Source organism: Zeugodacus cucurbitae, chromosome 3 (assembly GCF_028554725.1).
Source record: "Zeugodacus cucurbitae isolate PBARC_wt_2022May chromosome 3, idZeuCucr1.2, whole genome shotgun sequence".
In the NCBI taxonomy this organism is placed as follows: Eukaryota; Metazoa; Arthropoda; class Insecta; order Diptera; family Tephritidae; genus Zeugodacus; species Zeugodacus cucurbitae.
In genome coordinates, this window is record NC_071668.1 from 21,031,312 (window position 1) to 21,047,957 (window position 16,646).

The 16,646-nt window shown below is 33.5% G+C and overlaps 1 protein-coding gene across 10 annotated transcripts in view; it reads left to right on the top strand.

The window, feature by feature from the left end:
• Positions 1-16,408, top strand: part of LOC105216538 (CUGBP Elav-like family member 2) — a 170,476-nt gene extending 154,068 nt beyond the window's left edge. For 4 of the 10 annotated variants that reach the window (XM_029043062.2, XM_054228039.1, XM_011191079.3 and 1 more), the window contains exons 7-10: positions 1,395-1,902; positions 10,592-11,056; positions 13,944-14,090; positions 14,178-15,776. In XM_029043062.2, coding sequence (XP_028898895.2) covers positions 1,395-1,902; positions 10,592-11,056; positions 13,944-14,090; positions 14,178-14,449 — 1,392 coding nt within the window. In that variant the 3' untranslated portion in view covers positions 14,450-15,776. Of the gene's footprint in view, positions 1-1,394; positions 1,903-10,591; positions 11,057-13,943; positions 14,091-14,177 lie in introns of those variants that run through there. The other 6 variants (XM_054228041.1, XM_011191082.3, XM_054228043.1 and 3 more) reach the window with 3 other exon arrangements.
• Positions 16,409-16,646: the final 238 nt, after the last annotated feature.

A 16,646-nucleotide genomic window follows, 5' to 3' on the forward strand; every position in this document is an offset into this window, starting at 1 on the left:
CTCACTACAACTCCGACATCGATAAGACTTAAGTTATGCTTCTCTCCACCAGATGTGAATTTCTTCCACCTTTTCGACGATTTCAACATTTCGTGTTCTATCCGTGATCTCATGTTTACCCCATACAGAAAAAGTGATGGATGCAATCATACGAACGTGATCAGTAAGACGATCAGTAAAGCGTTCGGTAATGGAATCGCAACCAATAACCATTCTGAGGTTATTTAATGGACAACTAAAGCACTGACACTGACTGACTGAGAATGACACTAGTTGGACTGAAAGTTGTTAGATCAGCATACTGATGGTCGACTTCTTGTTCATGGGAGCCGAATACATACGAACGTGATCAGTACGGCGATCAGACTTGATCGTGAAATGTCAAATTCAGAATATTCTGATTGAAAGAGATATGTTGGCGGTTTATTAAACGTTTATTGGAACCCAACAAATCCCAAAAGTTAAACGCCAAGTCCGTGTTCTTAAAATATATGATTTTGAGAAACAGTTTGTCCCAGAAAAAGAGGTTTCTTCATTCGGGAAAGGTATCTACCGTTTCCTATAGCCTTTGGTTCCTTTGGTAAAAAGTGAAAATCTTAGGAACTTGGGAACAATTCGAAACTGTCGTTTCATTTTTGTGATATGTTCCTGCTTTCGACATTTCTTCAAAGCCGATTCTTTCCATATTTAACATTTCTAAGAGCGAGTTGGAATAATCTATTTTTATTGCATTTTAAGTTCAGTTCCTTCCTGCTGGTTAGAATAAATCTAACTTTCCTTTCCTTTATTACTTAAAAAAGTTTAAAAGCACTCTTGTAGTTACCTATATACTCTTTCCCATTAGACACAATGTCCTCGTAGCAACTGTAAGTGCCAGCTACAACGCGGTTGTAATGTGATCTCTCTGCTGGCTTAAAAGCGCTTCCACGTATTTGGGGCTTGTTGCGGCGTGTTGCCGATTTCTAGCGTAGACTGCAATAAACGCTGCATGCAGACAGTGTTTAACGGCAGTGGTCTTTAATTACCGTCACCATAATTCCTGGCCACCACAGGCTTTGCGGCAGTATTGTCTTACATAGCATGAGAGAGTAATTAGGAAAATTTCCTGCGCGTTAACCCAACAGCAGCAACGTTTAAGACAAACACTGCTGGGGCAAAGCGACACACAGCGTCGGAAATATGTATTTAAATACTCGAAATGGAATAAACCCCCCTTACCCAATATCGCTTAGCTTATGCCGTGGCGTTAAATTAAAAACACATTTTCTCAACTTGTCGGAAATAAAATGCGCAAACTTTTGCATTTAAACCGTATGCTTGTAAAACGTTTAGAACTACACACCAACAACTGTTTTAACACTCGACTACAATGCGAATTTCACATACCATTTCAGGCACTGCATCAAAGCCGCACCATGGAGGGCTGTTCGGCGCCGCTCGTTGTCAAATTCGCCGACACACAAAAGGAGAAGGACCAAAAGAAAATGCAGCAGCTGCAAGCGAGTCTTGTCGGCATCACCGCACTGACGACCCCCAGCAGCGGCAGCATTGCCGGACTGGCTGCGACACCCGCCAACGGTTTGAGTCCGGCCTCCGGTGCTACGCTGGTACCCAGTCCCATTACAGCGGCTAGTGTGCGCTCAAATTCCTCAATGTCGGCAGCATTAGCGGCAGTGGCCGCAGCACCACAACCCACCGCTATCGCCAGCCCCACCTCTGCGTTGGTACCCACATCGGCAGCGATCTCAGTGTCGCCATCGCTACTAACAGCCGCCGGCCAAGCGCCACAGCAGGCATCGCCATACCTGACCACCACGGACGCAATGAACGCGTCGGCCGCACAGCTCCATCTATTCCAGCAATTGCAGGCCTTCGGTCTACATCCAGCGCAGTATTTACAAGGTGAGTGACAAATGAGTAGCGCACCTTTGATGATGATGAAACAACAAGTATACTCTTACTTATAATAAGCAGTGGCGTTGTGTTTGAGTTTCCCACCAAACCCAGCTTTCAGTTCTGCTGGCAATCCTGTAGCCTTGGAAGCTGGCGTTTTTGGCGGGCAGCTCAGTCACAGCCCCGCATATACATACATAATTCTTTTTTTACTCGAAATTCGTTAATTTTCATACTTCATTGATTGCCGAAGTTGTTTGAAGAAGCGTTGTCTTCTCTCAAAATTTACAACATACGCCCTTTACCGTTGACTCCCATCTTTTCCCCACCAAGTTATCTGTCTGTGTCAAGAAGAAACTAAATTTTGTTTGCACACTTCTTGTATAGTTTTTGTTGTGATTATTATAATTTTTTTTGTTTTGTGCCTTGATTACTTGTTTTAGTTGTTGTTGTTATTTCTCGTATCGTGAGTCTATTAAAGCATACATATTTCTACATGTGAATAACTCAGTCTACAAATGCATAAATATATATAGTTAGACAAGCCGATTTATAAGCTTTCAATATATATATAAATATTTATATGTATGTGTGTCTAGTGTGTACCGAACCGAACCGCCATTGGCCATATGAAACAGCTGCAATCCATGTAGCTGCCAAAAAGTAACAAGTCAGTTGCCACACGAGTGTAACAACAGTTTTAGTTGATACTAAACTATTTTTTACTGGTAATACTTTGACAGTCAACAAGAAAACTTTTGTTTTTAGATTTAAGTGAGTAAAAGACAGATTAAAGGGTGTTCTTTTTACAGTATACAAATTTCCTAGAGAAATAGCTGTCATAGAAGCAGTCAAATGTGTTTGACATTTACGTTTAATTTACAGTACCTATTCATAACATTAAATAGTCCACCGATTTATGCTGAAACAAGACTTCTGGACAGACTACATCTTGTTAAGTTAGTTAAGTCAATATATTATATTTTATACTTTAACTAACATTCAGTTCGGTACTGACGCGATAAAGGTGACTCTGCTGGGAAAATAAATGCAAAATTCGATCAATCCATTATTTTAAGCTGGATCACTGGGGTCTCGGAATTCTGCTCTGTTTAAATACTAAACCATTTAATAAATTTTTCTTTGCCTTACTTGCCAAATTTTTAATCCCATGCCTCTAAAACAATATCCGACCAACATATCAAAATTATCTACTTCTAGCTGATATATAATATGTATAAACATTTATGAACGTGGAACACCAAAGAAGTTATTGAGCTGCTAAAGAAAATACAAAATTATTTATATAAGATCATTTCGACATAACCTCCTTTTAGGCCGACATACTTCGAACACTTCTAAACTTTATTTCTCAAAGCATCAGTCAAGCATCTCAATTAATTTAATCTTTATATATACGCAATATTTTAGATTCCAAAAAATAATATGAGATCCGTTTTTGTGTCGGATCGGATTAAATAAAAAAAATAATAAATTTTAGATCTAAAACATGGGACCTCTTTCAAAATTTGTTGAAGTATCAAGAGATTACACACGCGGTTTCCAGAATATTCTATGCTTTTATTTGAAGTCGATGATTTTTTAAACAACCTCGGATAACTTGAAAGAGATGGTGTAGATTTTCTTATTGCTTTGAGCCACTTCGTTATTTTAGCGAGTATTCTTTTACCACTCGCTTACTTAAGAACTGTTTCAAATTTTTGGAAAATTATTTATGAAACTCAACATCTCTCCGGGTTACCCAAATTAATTTTTGTTTGATCATCAGAATTTTTAGCAAAGTGATCTGACTGGCTTCAACGTGATGTTAGTTCTCTTCACTCTAAGACCTCACTTAAATAAAAATAAATTAATTTCTACCGATTTCATGTTTAAACTTTTATATTTGGGATTCAAATATTATATTAATTAACGGACATCACTGCTTTATAAGCTCTCTTGGAGAGTGGTAAATCAAACAAACAACTGGTATAACATAAATAAACTGGTATAGTGAAATATAGTTGAGCTTCCATAACTCGGAAATCTCCCTTAACTCGAAATTTTGAATTGGCAATAGGGTTTAGAAATCAAATTTCATACAAATTCATAATTAAAACAAATTGGCAATAGAAGTAAAATTTCATAAATAAAAATTTACATCCATAAATCGAACTTTTCGACCAGAGCATAGTACTGAATTTAAAATTTCACTATCGAGGGAGAATTTTAAAAGAGTCCCTATATAGAGTTAGGGAATTTCAACTGTATAAGATATCTTCGATAGTCAACATTGATAAATTAGTGAATCGATCCCAACTGGTATAAAATAAATAAACTGGTATAATACAATATGAGGTGTCATTGATCGCTATACTTCGTAAAATGTTGAATAGAACACAACTGGTATAAAAAAATAAACTAGTGTAAATGAATATGGGATTTCTTCGAAAGCTATACTTGTTCAAATGATGATTTAAAGAAATATCTGGCATAAATTAAATAGATAGGTATATTCAAAGAAGAAATATAAGCGAGTTATATCACTTTATTGAACTTCTTAGGCATAAAGAGTTGATAAGTGTCGAATCGTTGATCCCCTCAAGTTAGTATCTTCAACGTATTAGATTATAAATAAATGTATTTTTTTAATATAAAGATTATCGCTAATGCTAAAATTCAAAACTAATAAATTGTTTAAACAAATAAAAAAAATAATAATAATTTTTAAAATCATATTTGCACTTCTGCCACTTTGCACAAAGCGAGAGTTAACAAAAATCTCTCGACTTTCGACAAAACCTATGAGGCGCTTTGCACGGATTAACAAAAACCGGAAAGCATTAACTCGTCCACACATACATATAAACTACAATTATTAATGTATATGCTTAGTGTAAGTAGATGTTTTAAAGGACCTGTCGCAGGACATATGCGCATATACAAAAAAGTATAATGGACGGCACACTTGTAAGCGGATTAAATGTGCAGGCGCTGACATATGTACTGCACACACATATAATACAAGCCTGTGAACTGTCACTACAACAACAAACGAGTGCAAATATATTTATATGATTTTGTGTAGAAAAAAACTGCATTTACATAAGCATATATGTGCTCATAATACATAATACATTGAAGCTGCTTTGTTTAAATTCACTTAGAAGCATTTTTGGTGAGTCAGCCGACAAGGCAACACCCACGGTCGGCATGACAGAAGATGACCTGCATAATGATGATCGTCTGTATGGTATGTGTGTTGCTGCATGAGCGCCAACATGAGAGTCACGTCAATCATTTAGAACCATATTTCCATTTTGCCACCCTACAACAACAACAACAGCAACAACACGGAACTGTACAGTTTTAAGCAATTTTCACAGCTTTGTTTGAGATGAAAATTTACACTAAGCGAATGCGAAAACTGTAAGGCAACAACTGTGTTTGAGTTTTGCTGATATGACTGTGGACATATTTACAATTATTTTATGTGTTAAAATAAATTTCATTTTATTTATATGTGTAGTATGCACTTTAATATACAAAAAAAAAGATGAAAATTATTTCGCTTTACTATTCATAAATACAAAAGCATATACGAATATATCTAAATATACAAAAAGTGTTGTCCTTCAACTATAATGACACCAAACGTATGCACCACCGTAGGCCATGCTTTGCATTTTGCAACTAACTTAAGTGCAAGTCCACACTAAGTACGAATGCTGCAAAGAATCGTCCATTGTGCTTTGCACTCAACTTTCGCCATACTCTTAGCGGTGCTTTGTAGCTGACTATTTGTATATATACAACATTTAAAATGTCAACAGCGTTGAGTGCTGCCTCGGCAGGACCTTTAAAAATTTCAACAAAAAAATTTAAATTGCAAGCTGACAGTGGAATGAAAGCTTTCAGTGTAGTCAGTATGTGCCACATGGGAAACAATAAAGCAGTAGTGTACCCATGGCAAACTGCTACTTGTGTATTGGTTTGTATTTACGAATGTTGAAATAAAAATTTAAGTAAATATCAGCAGAATAACGATTGTCTATACGGATTAGAAGGCTCCCAGTATACTCGTTATTGCACTAAATAGAATGTCAAGTGCTTATTTAGTTTTAATATTTGAATAGAAGTGAATTAAACTAGAAATGGAGTTTATATAAAATTGTAGAAAGGTGCTCAAAATCGTAAAAGAACATTTCGCAAATCTACATTGTTGAAACTAATGAATTTTCACTCAGATAGTGGTTATTAGAATGACGAGACTTACACATTAAGTCCTACTTTTTTTCTCTTACTCTTCTTCTCTCTCTCTCTGTCTTTTTCTCTCTCTCTCTACCTTCTTCTCTCTCTCTCTTTATTTTCTCAGTCTGTCATCCGTCCCCTTATCTTTTGGTCTAAGCATAGCAGTCATTATTCTTTAGTTAAAGTGAAAATTGAGATATTTCAAAAGAAATTGTGATATTGTCGGATTCGATTCACAACTTTACAGATACATTTATTTCTCCCCACATTCCACATTCCCCTTATTCAAGTATTTACATAATATTTTCCATCCCAGAAATTTGGAAAAAAAAATTGGAAAAAGAAAAAATGCGGCTGGATTTGCAGTAGCCCAGTTATACAGACGGTTTCCATCTCTTTTTCATGAACGGATTTCCCTATATCCGCTAGAACAGTAGGAGTTGATGATTCAAAATCAATCTTCTTCCGTACCTCACAAGATCCATCGCCGAGATGTCTGATAAAAACATTGCCCTTCCTTCCCTAACAAAATGTTCGCATCAAAGACCACCCAAAAACATAAATCCAATTCCCAATCCCCTATTATTTCTACAACGAATCTGTGCCCTCACCATTAATATAAATTGAATTTCATCAGCATTTTCAAAAAACCAACGGTTTAGAAATAGACCCGTTCCAAAATTCACACCAAACTCTCAACCCTGAGAAAGTATTATAACTTCGACATCTAGTTTAATCTTATTCCGTTCTCTCGACGATTATTCGAATATGTTCCGGTTATTAAATATGGGAGCGCCGTCTATTAATTTTATAAAAAGTCGAAAACCTTCTAATATAGATTTATTTTTATATACGTGGAGATCTTTTACTAACTTTTTGACAAGGTATTATATGAGAATGATTCCATCAAACTGTTAAAAAATTACCAGAAACACTAAAATATGATATAGTTTGTTCGATTAGATACTCGCCACTACTTGCTAAAATGAGGATAGTTTGAGGAAGGCTTGTAATATTACCGAAGAAAGCGGTTTCTAGTAATATAATGCTTTATAGGAAATATAAGAAGCAATTGATTTGAGGAAAATATTTTCTATAAAATAATTAAAAAATTTGAAATTATTTAGTACATCACAAAATGTGATCAATTAGAGATATCATCAAATAAAAATATGATATTAAATATGATTACAAATATATCTCCCTCAACTGTTGTTACGCTCGTACTTTGGCAAACACTTGATAATTGAAAGCAGCTATATTGTAAAAAGAACAACAGTGCACCATTTTTCTCTTTCTGTTGTGTATATGTGTGTATGTATATGTGTGTTGTTAATCGTCGTGATTGCAATGAAACCATAAGCCACACGAAAATAATTATTTGCTCTGTTTTTTTTTCTATTTTGTTTTTACTAAAATATATACGAGGTTTGTTCGAAACATGAGGTAGAATTTCAAATATTGAGCACTAAAGAAATTCAAATGTCAAGACTATAAAATGATTGTTTCTAGCTTTTTGAGTACCACTGGAACCTTACTAAAGTCATTCAACGGCTCCCAAATGATGTTCATGCGTTAGTTCTTCTCCTTGATATTACACAATTTGAGCACAATGTTTGCTGAAACACTTCTCATGCTCAAAATGATCAGAACAGACAAGGCAAGTATGAACTGAGATTCCAAAGTCAAGCACCATATTTCTAGTAGTGATTCAACTATTTTATTCACTTCTTTAATGTTCTTCAATATATCTGAACTTGCTGGATTGTTCTGAACAAGAATATTGCAGTTTCGCGACGGTCTCGGAGGTATTTTTGTTGAGATTTATTACTTCTAAATGTGATTTTACTTATGGCATACTCGTTGAAAGCCCTTATAATAATTTCCAGTAATTTGGCACTGTTAATACTTAACGACTTCAAGAAAATTTCAGTCAACACCTTCATATATAATAAAAAAAAAAATAAAAAAAAAAATATTTTAAACTCTGATCATAGAGTGTTTTTTTAGATACGTGGTTTTCAAGAAATAATAAAACTCATATAAAGTTATGATCAAGAATTAAGCTTTATAATAAAGATAAGGTTTTCGTTATGTTTTAAGAATGATTGCCGGCAAGTTACCGTCACGTCACAGCTCGAATAAATACCAGACGAGAGGCTCAATTTTCGCCCATTTTTGGTAATTGGGGTCGTATGTCAGTACTAAACGTTGTTCCGAAGTTCTGTTCATTATCATAATGGCAAGCCAAGCTGAGTATAAATCAAGTAACAACTTTCAAAAAGATCAACTCTGTATAAAGTATTGTCTAAATCTCAAAACACCACCCGTGTTCAAGCAATAATTGAGTTGCTGGTTCAAAAGTAGATCAGAACATTTTCATTCATTAGTAATAACTGCCTTCGAACTATTTCCATTTTTCGAACTCTCGAAATATTAATAACCTCAGTAGTGAACATTAACGGGCTATACCAGTGTAACCCATGAACAATTAGGCGATTTTCGTGAATTTTTTTAAAAGAAAGTACTCGATTGATTGTTTCGAAGTTTTTTACACATAATAATTTTCAGCTACATTGCAACATTTTTTGTTTATAAAAATATCGAAAAATAACGGAGTTATATGCTGTCTTCGGAGGTACCAAAAAAAAAAAAATCCATAACTGCTGACATGATTCCTGCCGAATGAGTTGCTGAAACAAAAAAATTCAAAAAGACTATTCAAGTTAAATATATTTCCTATACAATGACCTACGATTTTTGGAAAATTTCAGAAATTGACAAAATGGCTGAATCGATTTTCTGAAAATATCACACTAGTATAGCCCCTTAAACTATACGCAAAGCTTAGGTTGTGTTCTAGACCGAAGAGAGTACAGAATAGCAACATTTTGATATATGAATATACTTAACTCGCGGAATTTGAAAGTTAAACTCATATTTTTAACAAACCTCGTAAATTTTTTTAAACAGATATAAATATTTTATAAGTATGTATGCTCAAAAAAATAATAATCTCACAAAAATATACATACATACCATATGTCATAGTAACTGAGCTGAGATTTCGCAACCACATTCGTGCTCATCGCCTGTCTGTCTCTACCCACACCACGACGACCACCGCCCACCCACTCTACTCGCGTTCTATCTCACATTTCTCTTATGATTTCATGACTTCTAAATCATTTTTTTTGTATACTTAATGTCTCGCATGCAATTAAATCGAATTCTCGTCTGTGTCTATTGTATTAGTAAGCGCATACATACATACATACATACTTGTGAAATAAATTTATTAACGCTGAACCGCCGCACACAATGCAATTTGATGACTTACATATACGCTAATACAATAATGACATTAATTAATTCACACACACACACACACAAAGCTTTAACGCCGTGCAATTGGCTAGCGTAACACATTCTAGCCGCGAAATAATACGCTGGCGGCGCAAATTAATAAATGCGATCGAGTCGCGTTTACACTTTTTTTAAATAATTTTTGCATTGAATTTGCTCATTTTAATTTAGTTTAATTTGTTATTGTTGTTGTTGTTTATTGCTAACCGCAACTTTTTTCTTATTTTTGTTGTAATTTATATTTTTATTATATATTTTCTGAAGTGATTTTGAACGCTCTACTCATTAGTTATTAGGTCTACAACTTTGCTTTCGCAATTTTCAAATAAATATCTCTATCTAGTCGATTAAATCGATTAAATCGTTTTATATCGATCTTGGACATTTGTGTCAACATTAACCCAACACAATTTTGTAGAGATCTGTTTGCATCCCAAACTTATTCTCAACAGAAAATGTCACTTTTTGAGCCGAATTCTCGACATTTCCAAGAAAAGTGCGGCTGAGGCTCATCGAAATTTGTAACCGTTTTTATACAAAAAAGCCTTAAATTTACAAAAAAAAACGACGGAAGCAAAGTTGTAGACCTAATATTTACATTAAACTATAATTATTGAGTTTATTCTAATTATTTTATTTTCTATATGTATAAAAGTAGCTGATATTTTGTGTATGATTTTTGACACACCGTCGTCGTACACCTTTTGTATTGTTATTGTATATGTATGTATTGTTTATATGTATATGTATTTGTTTTTATGAATTATTAGTTGTTGTTTTTTCATTTTATTATTCTTGAATTACTTTACAAATTAAAACTGCAAATAGCAAAAATTAATTTTTTTGTAAATGTAAATAATCCAATTGGGTGTGTGTTTTCTTCTATGTTTATTTTTATATTCGTTGAAACATTTTTTGGTATGTCTCTATGATTGACTCTGTGGTCATGTACAAAAACCAAAAATCAAAATCATAAAACCACAATCAAATTCAAACAAAAAAACCAAAAAACCAAAAATACAAAAACCTTTGATAAAAACCAAAAACAAAAACAAAAAAACACATAAAATGGAAATATCAGGACTAAATTTCCCACCGGATCACAGTGTCACAACCGCATCTCTATCGGCCGCTGCCGCCGCCGCCGCCGCCAACGCAGCCGTCAACCATGCCACCGCCAATGCAGCTGATGCGTCTGGCCAATCCGGCAACACTGTTGGCAATGGACTACTCTCAGCTCGATCCATTCCGATGCAGAACCTGGTAACGCTGGCCGCATTAGGCGCACACCAATATGCACCCAGTCAAACGCTGCAGCAAACGCACCACAGTCATCTCGTCACCTCAGCACACCAGCAGCAACAACAACAACAGCAACAGTCTCAACAACAACAACAACACCAACAGCAACAACGTCAAATCCATGGTTTAACATATGCGCCCACACAGGCGTTGAGCACCAGCAATCAAGCGCAGATGGCCCAACTACTACAAACGCCCCTAACCATGAGCGCACAGCTGACGGGAGCCACTGCGGCCAATCTTTGTAAGTATGCGCCAACCTGCCACAGTATGGATTTGGGTCTGTATTTATTTATTAATAAATATAATAATATTTCTATAATATAATAAACTGTCTATAGTAGCAACATAAAGCGCTAAACTCGTGTTTAAGCAATTTTGAAAAATAAATTGTTAACTCGAGTTTAACATTTTTGTTTTTTGTCCTCTCATATATTTGTGCGTGTTTCTAATGTTACCCTAGTAGCGCACTGCATGTCTTATTTAATTTGAAATTTATTATATTTAATTGCTCATTAACATTGCATCTCTTAGAGAATTTAGTTTTTATTTGTTGCGCCTTAATTGAGCACATTTGCATGTCATAAAATGTGTAATAACGTTCATACAACTAATTGCGTAATAACAATATAATAGTCATACTGTAATAAGAATCGTCGATTATATGTGGGCACAAATAATACTTATTTAGAAAAGCAGTTCCACGTAGTAACGCCGCTAATATGCATACCAATTATATAATACAAGGTTCATTGGGAGACTTCTACTAAAACAAGTTGATCATAAATAAACTTAAATAATTTTGGTTGCAAATCCTGAGACCATAAACATTTCCCAAGCACCCGACTCATATGTTCATAAAAAGTCAAGAAAAATGGAGAAAATACAGACTTCTGGTTGTTTGGAAAATTAAATTAAACAGTTCCAGACCTATAAAAGAACAGCATTAAAAAGGAGTACAAAATTAGGCAATTTTTCCCTTAATTGGCCTTTATAATCGACAACATCCTACTCATCTGCCTTGATTCCGACAATAAGGCTCTGTTTGATATAACACTTAGATTCGAATGGAACTCTATTACTAGTGTTAGAAAGCTTATACAGTTTCTTTTTTAAAAATAATTGTTATTCGTCGGTTCCTCCTTGACGATCTACCAACTCTCGCAATAACCTCTTCTCAAATATTTACTTCCTCAAAACAAACCCTTATTAGATCCTCGAAACATCGTTCTGATAGGTAGGTAAGAGTGTATCCATATATTTAATGGGCTCAATTAGAACTAAATATGAAATTTTGATACATTAATCGTAGACCTAATATTTTACTGCTATCAAGTTTCATCTTTCCGTTCAAACAACTTTGTGGTTTCGATGAAACTACTTATGTCCAATATATTTTATGAATTTTGGTATGCATCAATTCAAGGTTTGATGTCTGATGAATTCCAAGTGTCCTGTGTGGGATCTGTGCTATGGCTGGTCATTCACAGAGAAAGTCAAATGTTATTGTAGGACATGCTCATTTTCATCGCATGTTCTCCAAATGGACTATGCCCCATTTTAGTAACTGTATGTCTGAAGTTACTTTTCCTGGACATATTTAATAAGACCCGAGTCCTTGTCTTATATATTTTGGCCATATCTATTTAGTTATTTTACATTGAATTCTGATAGGATTAATTCTACGTAATCGAAAAGCACCGGAATTTAGAAATATCTATCTGAGGACCGTCAACTTGATAGCAGTTCCCGAAAATATTCAAGTTTTCGAAAATATCCATCCATCATACCAACAGATTACATTTTATTCGAAAAGAACAGTCCGTCAACATATGGAAAGATATATGGAGATCATATTGCTAGGATAACAAATCTGTTATAGCCCTAAAACTTATAGGTAGGTGTCCGCTTGACCATTGTAGTTCCTAAAATTGTATAGACCAACTAGGAAAACATCTGAAAATATTACTATCAAAACGGTTTTCTATTAGGGGATAGTAGTCTTCGAGTTTATCTAAAGTTAGGTTCGAAAAGCGAGCTACTTTGATGGGATTGGACCGTAGGGATTGGTACGTGAATGAGAGTTTAGTAAAATACCGTGTGTTAAAATTAGGTAATACTGAAAAATTAAACTGAACAGTAATAGATATTTAGTTTATATAGAGTGACTGTTGTAGAAACTTTCAAAAAATATTTTGAAATAACCCAGACATTATTAATGAAATGAGATCATTAAAAACTCAATGTACTGATATTCTCTAGATATAGAGTTTATTTCTCAAAATAATTTCAATATAGTATTTTCATGGTAAATTAAATATATATTTAGGTATTTTTACCCAAATTATTTACCACTTCTGACTTCAGCTGCCAACTTCAAGCCATAGCTTACTATTAAAATAGAAATTCTATAAGCTTGAAGCTCTCTTGGACTGGAAAAGTTTTTTGATTTTTTTATGTTTGACATAAACATCAGTGTTCAGTGATTCAATGAATACAAAATTCAGCTGACATGACAAAGGCATTTTAGAGTCATAAACTTTGAGAAGAAGGTTGTTGAAAATATTAACAATCAGAGCAATATGAATTCGGTATTTTTTTATTAAAAAGAAAAATAAATAAATTTACAAAATTTTAACAAATATTTTGTCTAACACAAAGCAAGAAAAAAATTTCATACAACAGAAAGGCTGATCCTGTTGCTGTCAACTCATAGAGAGACACGCCTACACAAACAAGACAGCAGCCTATTATTTCACAAAGAATGCCAAAAAAAAGTATTATTTTCAATATTAGTATTTAGTTGCATAAGCAGGTGGACCAGCAAGGTTTATAAGCGCCCTCCTTTATGCATGTCAACGTCCTTTTATTGAGTAGGTTGTTGCAGTAAACTCGTGTATGTACATACATATATGTATGCCAATGAATGTCAATGTATTTACCCATATCAATGTATGTTCGTATGTCCCGTGCATTTGTGTGATTGTGATATTTATTACACAGACATTTGTGGCTGACATTTTGAAGCAACCAAGTGAGCCACAACAAACTGAACAACCAAAAGTGTTATGAGCATATTTCTATTTGGCAATGCAATATATTTAAATAATATTTTATTACATTCCGTTTAGGGCCTGGTGGAGAAAGCCTTTCCTCACCCTATGCACAGACACTAAGTCCCTTAACTAATGGTGGCGCCTTTGCAACCACAACTTCACCGCTCACCGCCGCAGCACTACAAGCCGCCGCAGCTGGTGTCGCTGGGAAACAAGTCGAAGGTAAGTGGAGTATCATAAATTTTAAAAATTCATTTGAAAGAAATTTTAAAGCATAATTTCACTCACACAAATATTTGCTCTCCTTAGGACCGGACGGCAGTAATCTTTTCATTTACCATCTACCTCAGGAATTCACCGACACTGATCTCGCATCCACATTTCTACCATTCGGCAGTGTGCTGTCCGCCAAAGTGTTCATCGACAAACAAACTAATCTGTCCAAATGTTTCGGTTTTGTATCCTACGATAATCCGTTGTCGGCGAGCGCCGCCATACAGGCGATGCATGGTTTCCAAATCGGCACCAAACGTTTGAAGGTACAACTGAAGCGCTCCAAGGATGCAGCTAAGCCATATTGAAGCAGCTAACTAACGTGCAAGGCAGCTGATAAATGAGATGATGAAGTGGAAGCAGAAAATGTAGTAAAATAGAATAGCCTGCAGCGACAAATAAACCAAAGGACCCAAATTTTCATAGTGAAAATACAAGTTCAAGTCAAAGTGCTTACAAGCACACAAACATACATGCATATATATATATATTTAATTGCATATACAAATATATATCTATATATATAGAAGACCAAAGAAAGAGCTTAAACTAAAAACAAAAAAGAAAAACAAAGAAAGAAAATAATTGTTAGGAAAGCAAGAGCTTAAACTAAAAGAAAGAGAAAAATTTTTAGGGACAGAGCTTTCCTGCAGCATGATTACATTAAATCAAATTTGCTGAATTGATTAGTTATAAATGTTAAAGCAAAATAAAAGGCAAACTAAAATGTTGTAAACTGTAGCTATACATAAATATTTTCAGCAACAATTGTTATACTTAGTATATAGTAAAAATTTGAAAAGTCCATATTTACAAGAAAAAACAAAATTGTTTTTGTAATGAAAGGTACAACAATTACAGTTCATTTGAGTACGATGTGTTATATACTACAAAAATTTATTATATAAAAATCTATAAATCAGAGCTATCACATAAAGCGATCTACAATTTCACAATGCCTTGAAGTAAACATTTCCTAACTGCACCTAATCTAAGACGTATAACACATTTAAAGTAAGGCTTGAAGGAAGTTTAAGCGCCTTCTGTTACCACAGCACACTTTTCTTTAAGTTTTTTCAGTTTTTTATAGTTGACTGACTTCCAAAATATACTAAAGTTATTAATCATTATCAAAAATATAATATTATTTAATTTAGAAACTTTTCCATATATGATTTCTCCAACACAAATCGTCTTTAAACCAGTTTATGCGATTTATACCAGTTCTTTGTTCGATTCGCCACTCTCTTAAGTTTGACGAATTGCTGGCAGCTATAGTGAGAGCTTTTTTTTAGGATCAGCAGACATTTTTTAGAAATAAAATAAAAAATTGAGAGTGATTCACATCAGCTAAGAAAAGTTATATTCATAGTAGAATGGTATACATGATTTATACCACTTTTTAAGATTTTTAAATCTATTATGGAATAAAAAGAATTAGCAATCCACTAAACTGTAATTTTATACCAGTTTGTTGAGCCTAAACTGTCAAATTTTGAAAGATTCTTGTCAGTTCCCATACAGAATATTTTTTAACTTTTCATAACCTCACTTTTAACAAAACTGGTATAAATGTAATTCATATTTATGGCATATTAGTAAAAGAAGAAGAATCAAGAAGCATTTTCGTTAACTTTAGCATTCTCAGTTCTCATACAGAATATTTTTTTTACCCATAACCTCACTTTTAACAAAACTGGTATAAATGTAAATCTTATTATTTTGTTATGGTATAAATAGGAAAAGTTAAAAATAAATTGAAAAATTTTAATATTATTTTGGAAGTCAGTTGCACCAATTAATTCAACCCTAAATCATTATCTATAATAAGTTCCTTATTACACTTACGGTAGTCTCTTAATTTACCCTACATGGCAGCTTGAAGAGTCACCGCTTTGTTAATATTTTTATTAAACTTAAATATTTTATTAAAACCTCGACTTTTAGCATACCAAACATTGCAATTAAACTTCATAAAAAAGTGATTAAGTATAATGAGAGCATTTCTCTCTAGTTCGAGACCTTAGTTACCACAATTAGATCTTAAATTTACTAAGCCGTCATTGCACATGTACTATAATAGAGAATATATAATCTACATAAAGAAAAGCATAAACTAAAGCATACTGTTGATCGTAAGCGAGTAGCAAAAGAACAAACAACTCGCTTAAAATTTCCACAAAAGAAATTAGTATTATTTCAGAAGTCAAACAAGTGCTCTATTTTTGTTGGTATTTAAAAAAATATTTAAAAATATTTACAGTGATTTTGAAGATCCCTAATTTTTTATTTATTATTAATTTAAATTAATTAATTTATTTTTATTTTTTTTTAATATTGTTCTAGTTTTTATTTAAATTTATTATTAATTTTTTATTTTTTTATTTTTTATTTATTATTAATTTATTATTTTTGTTATTATTTTTTAATTTTTTTTATCTTTTATTTATTATTAATTTTAAATTATTATTTTTATTATTTATTTAATTTTTTTTTTTATTAATT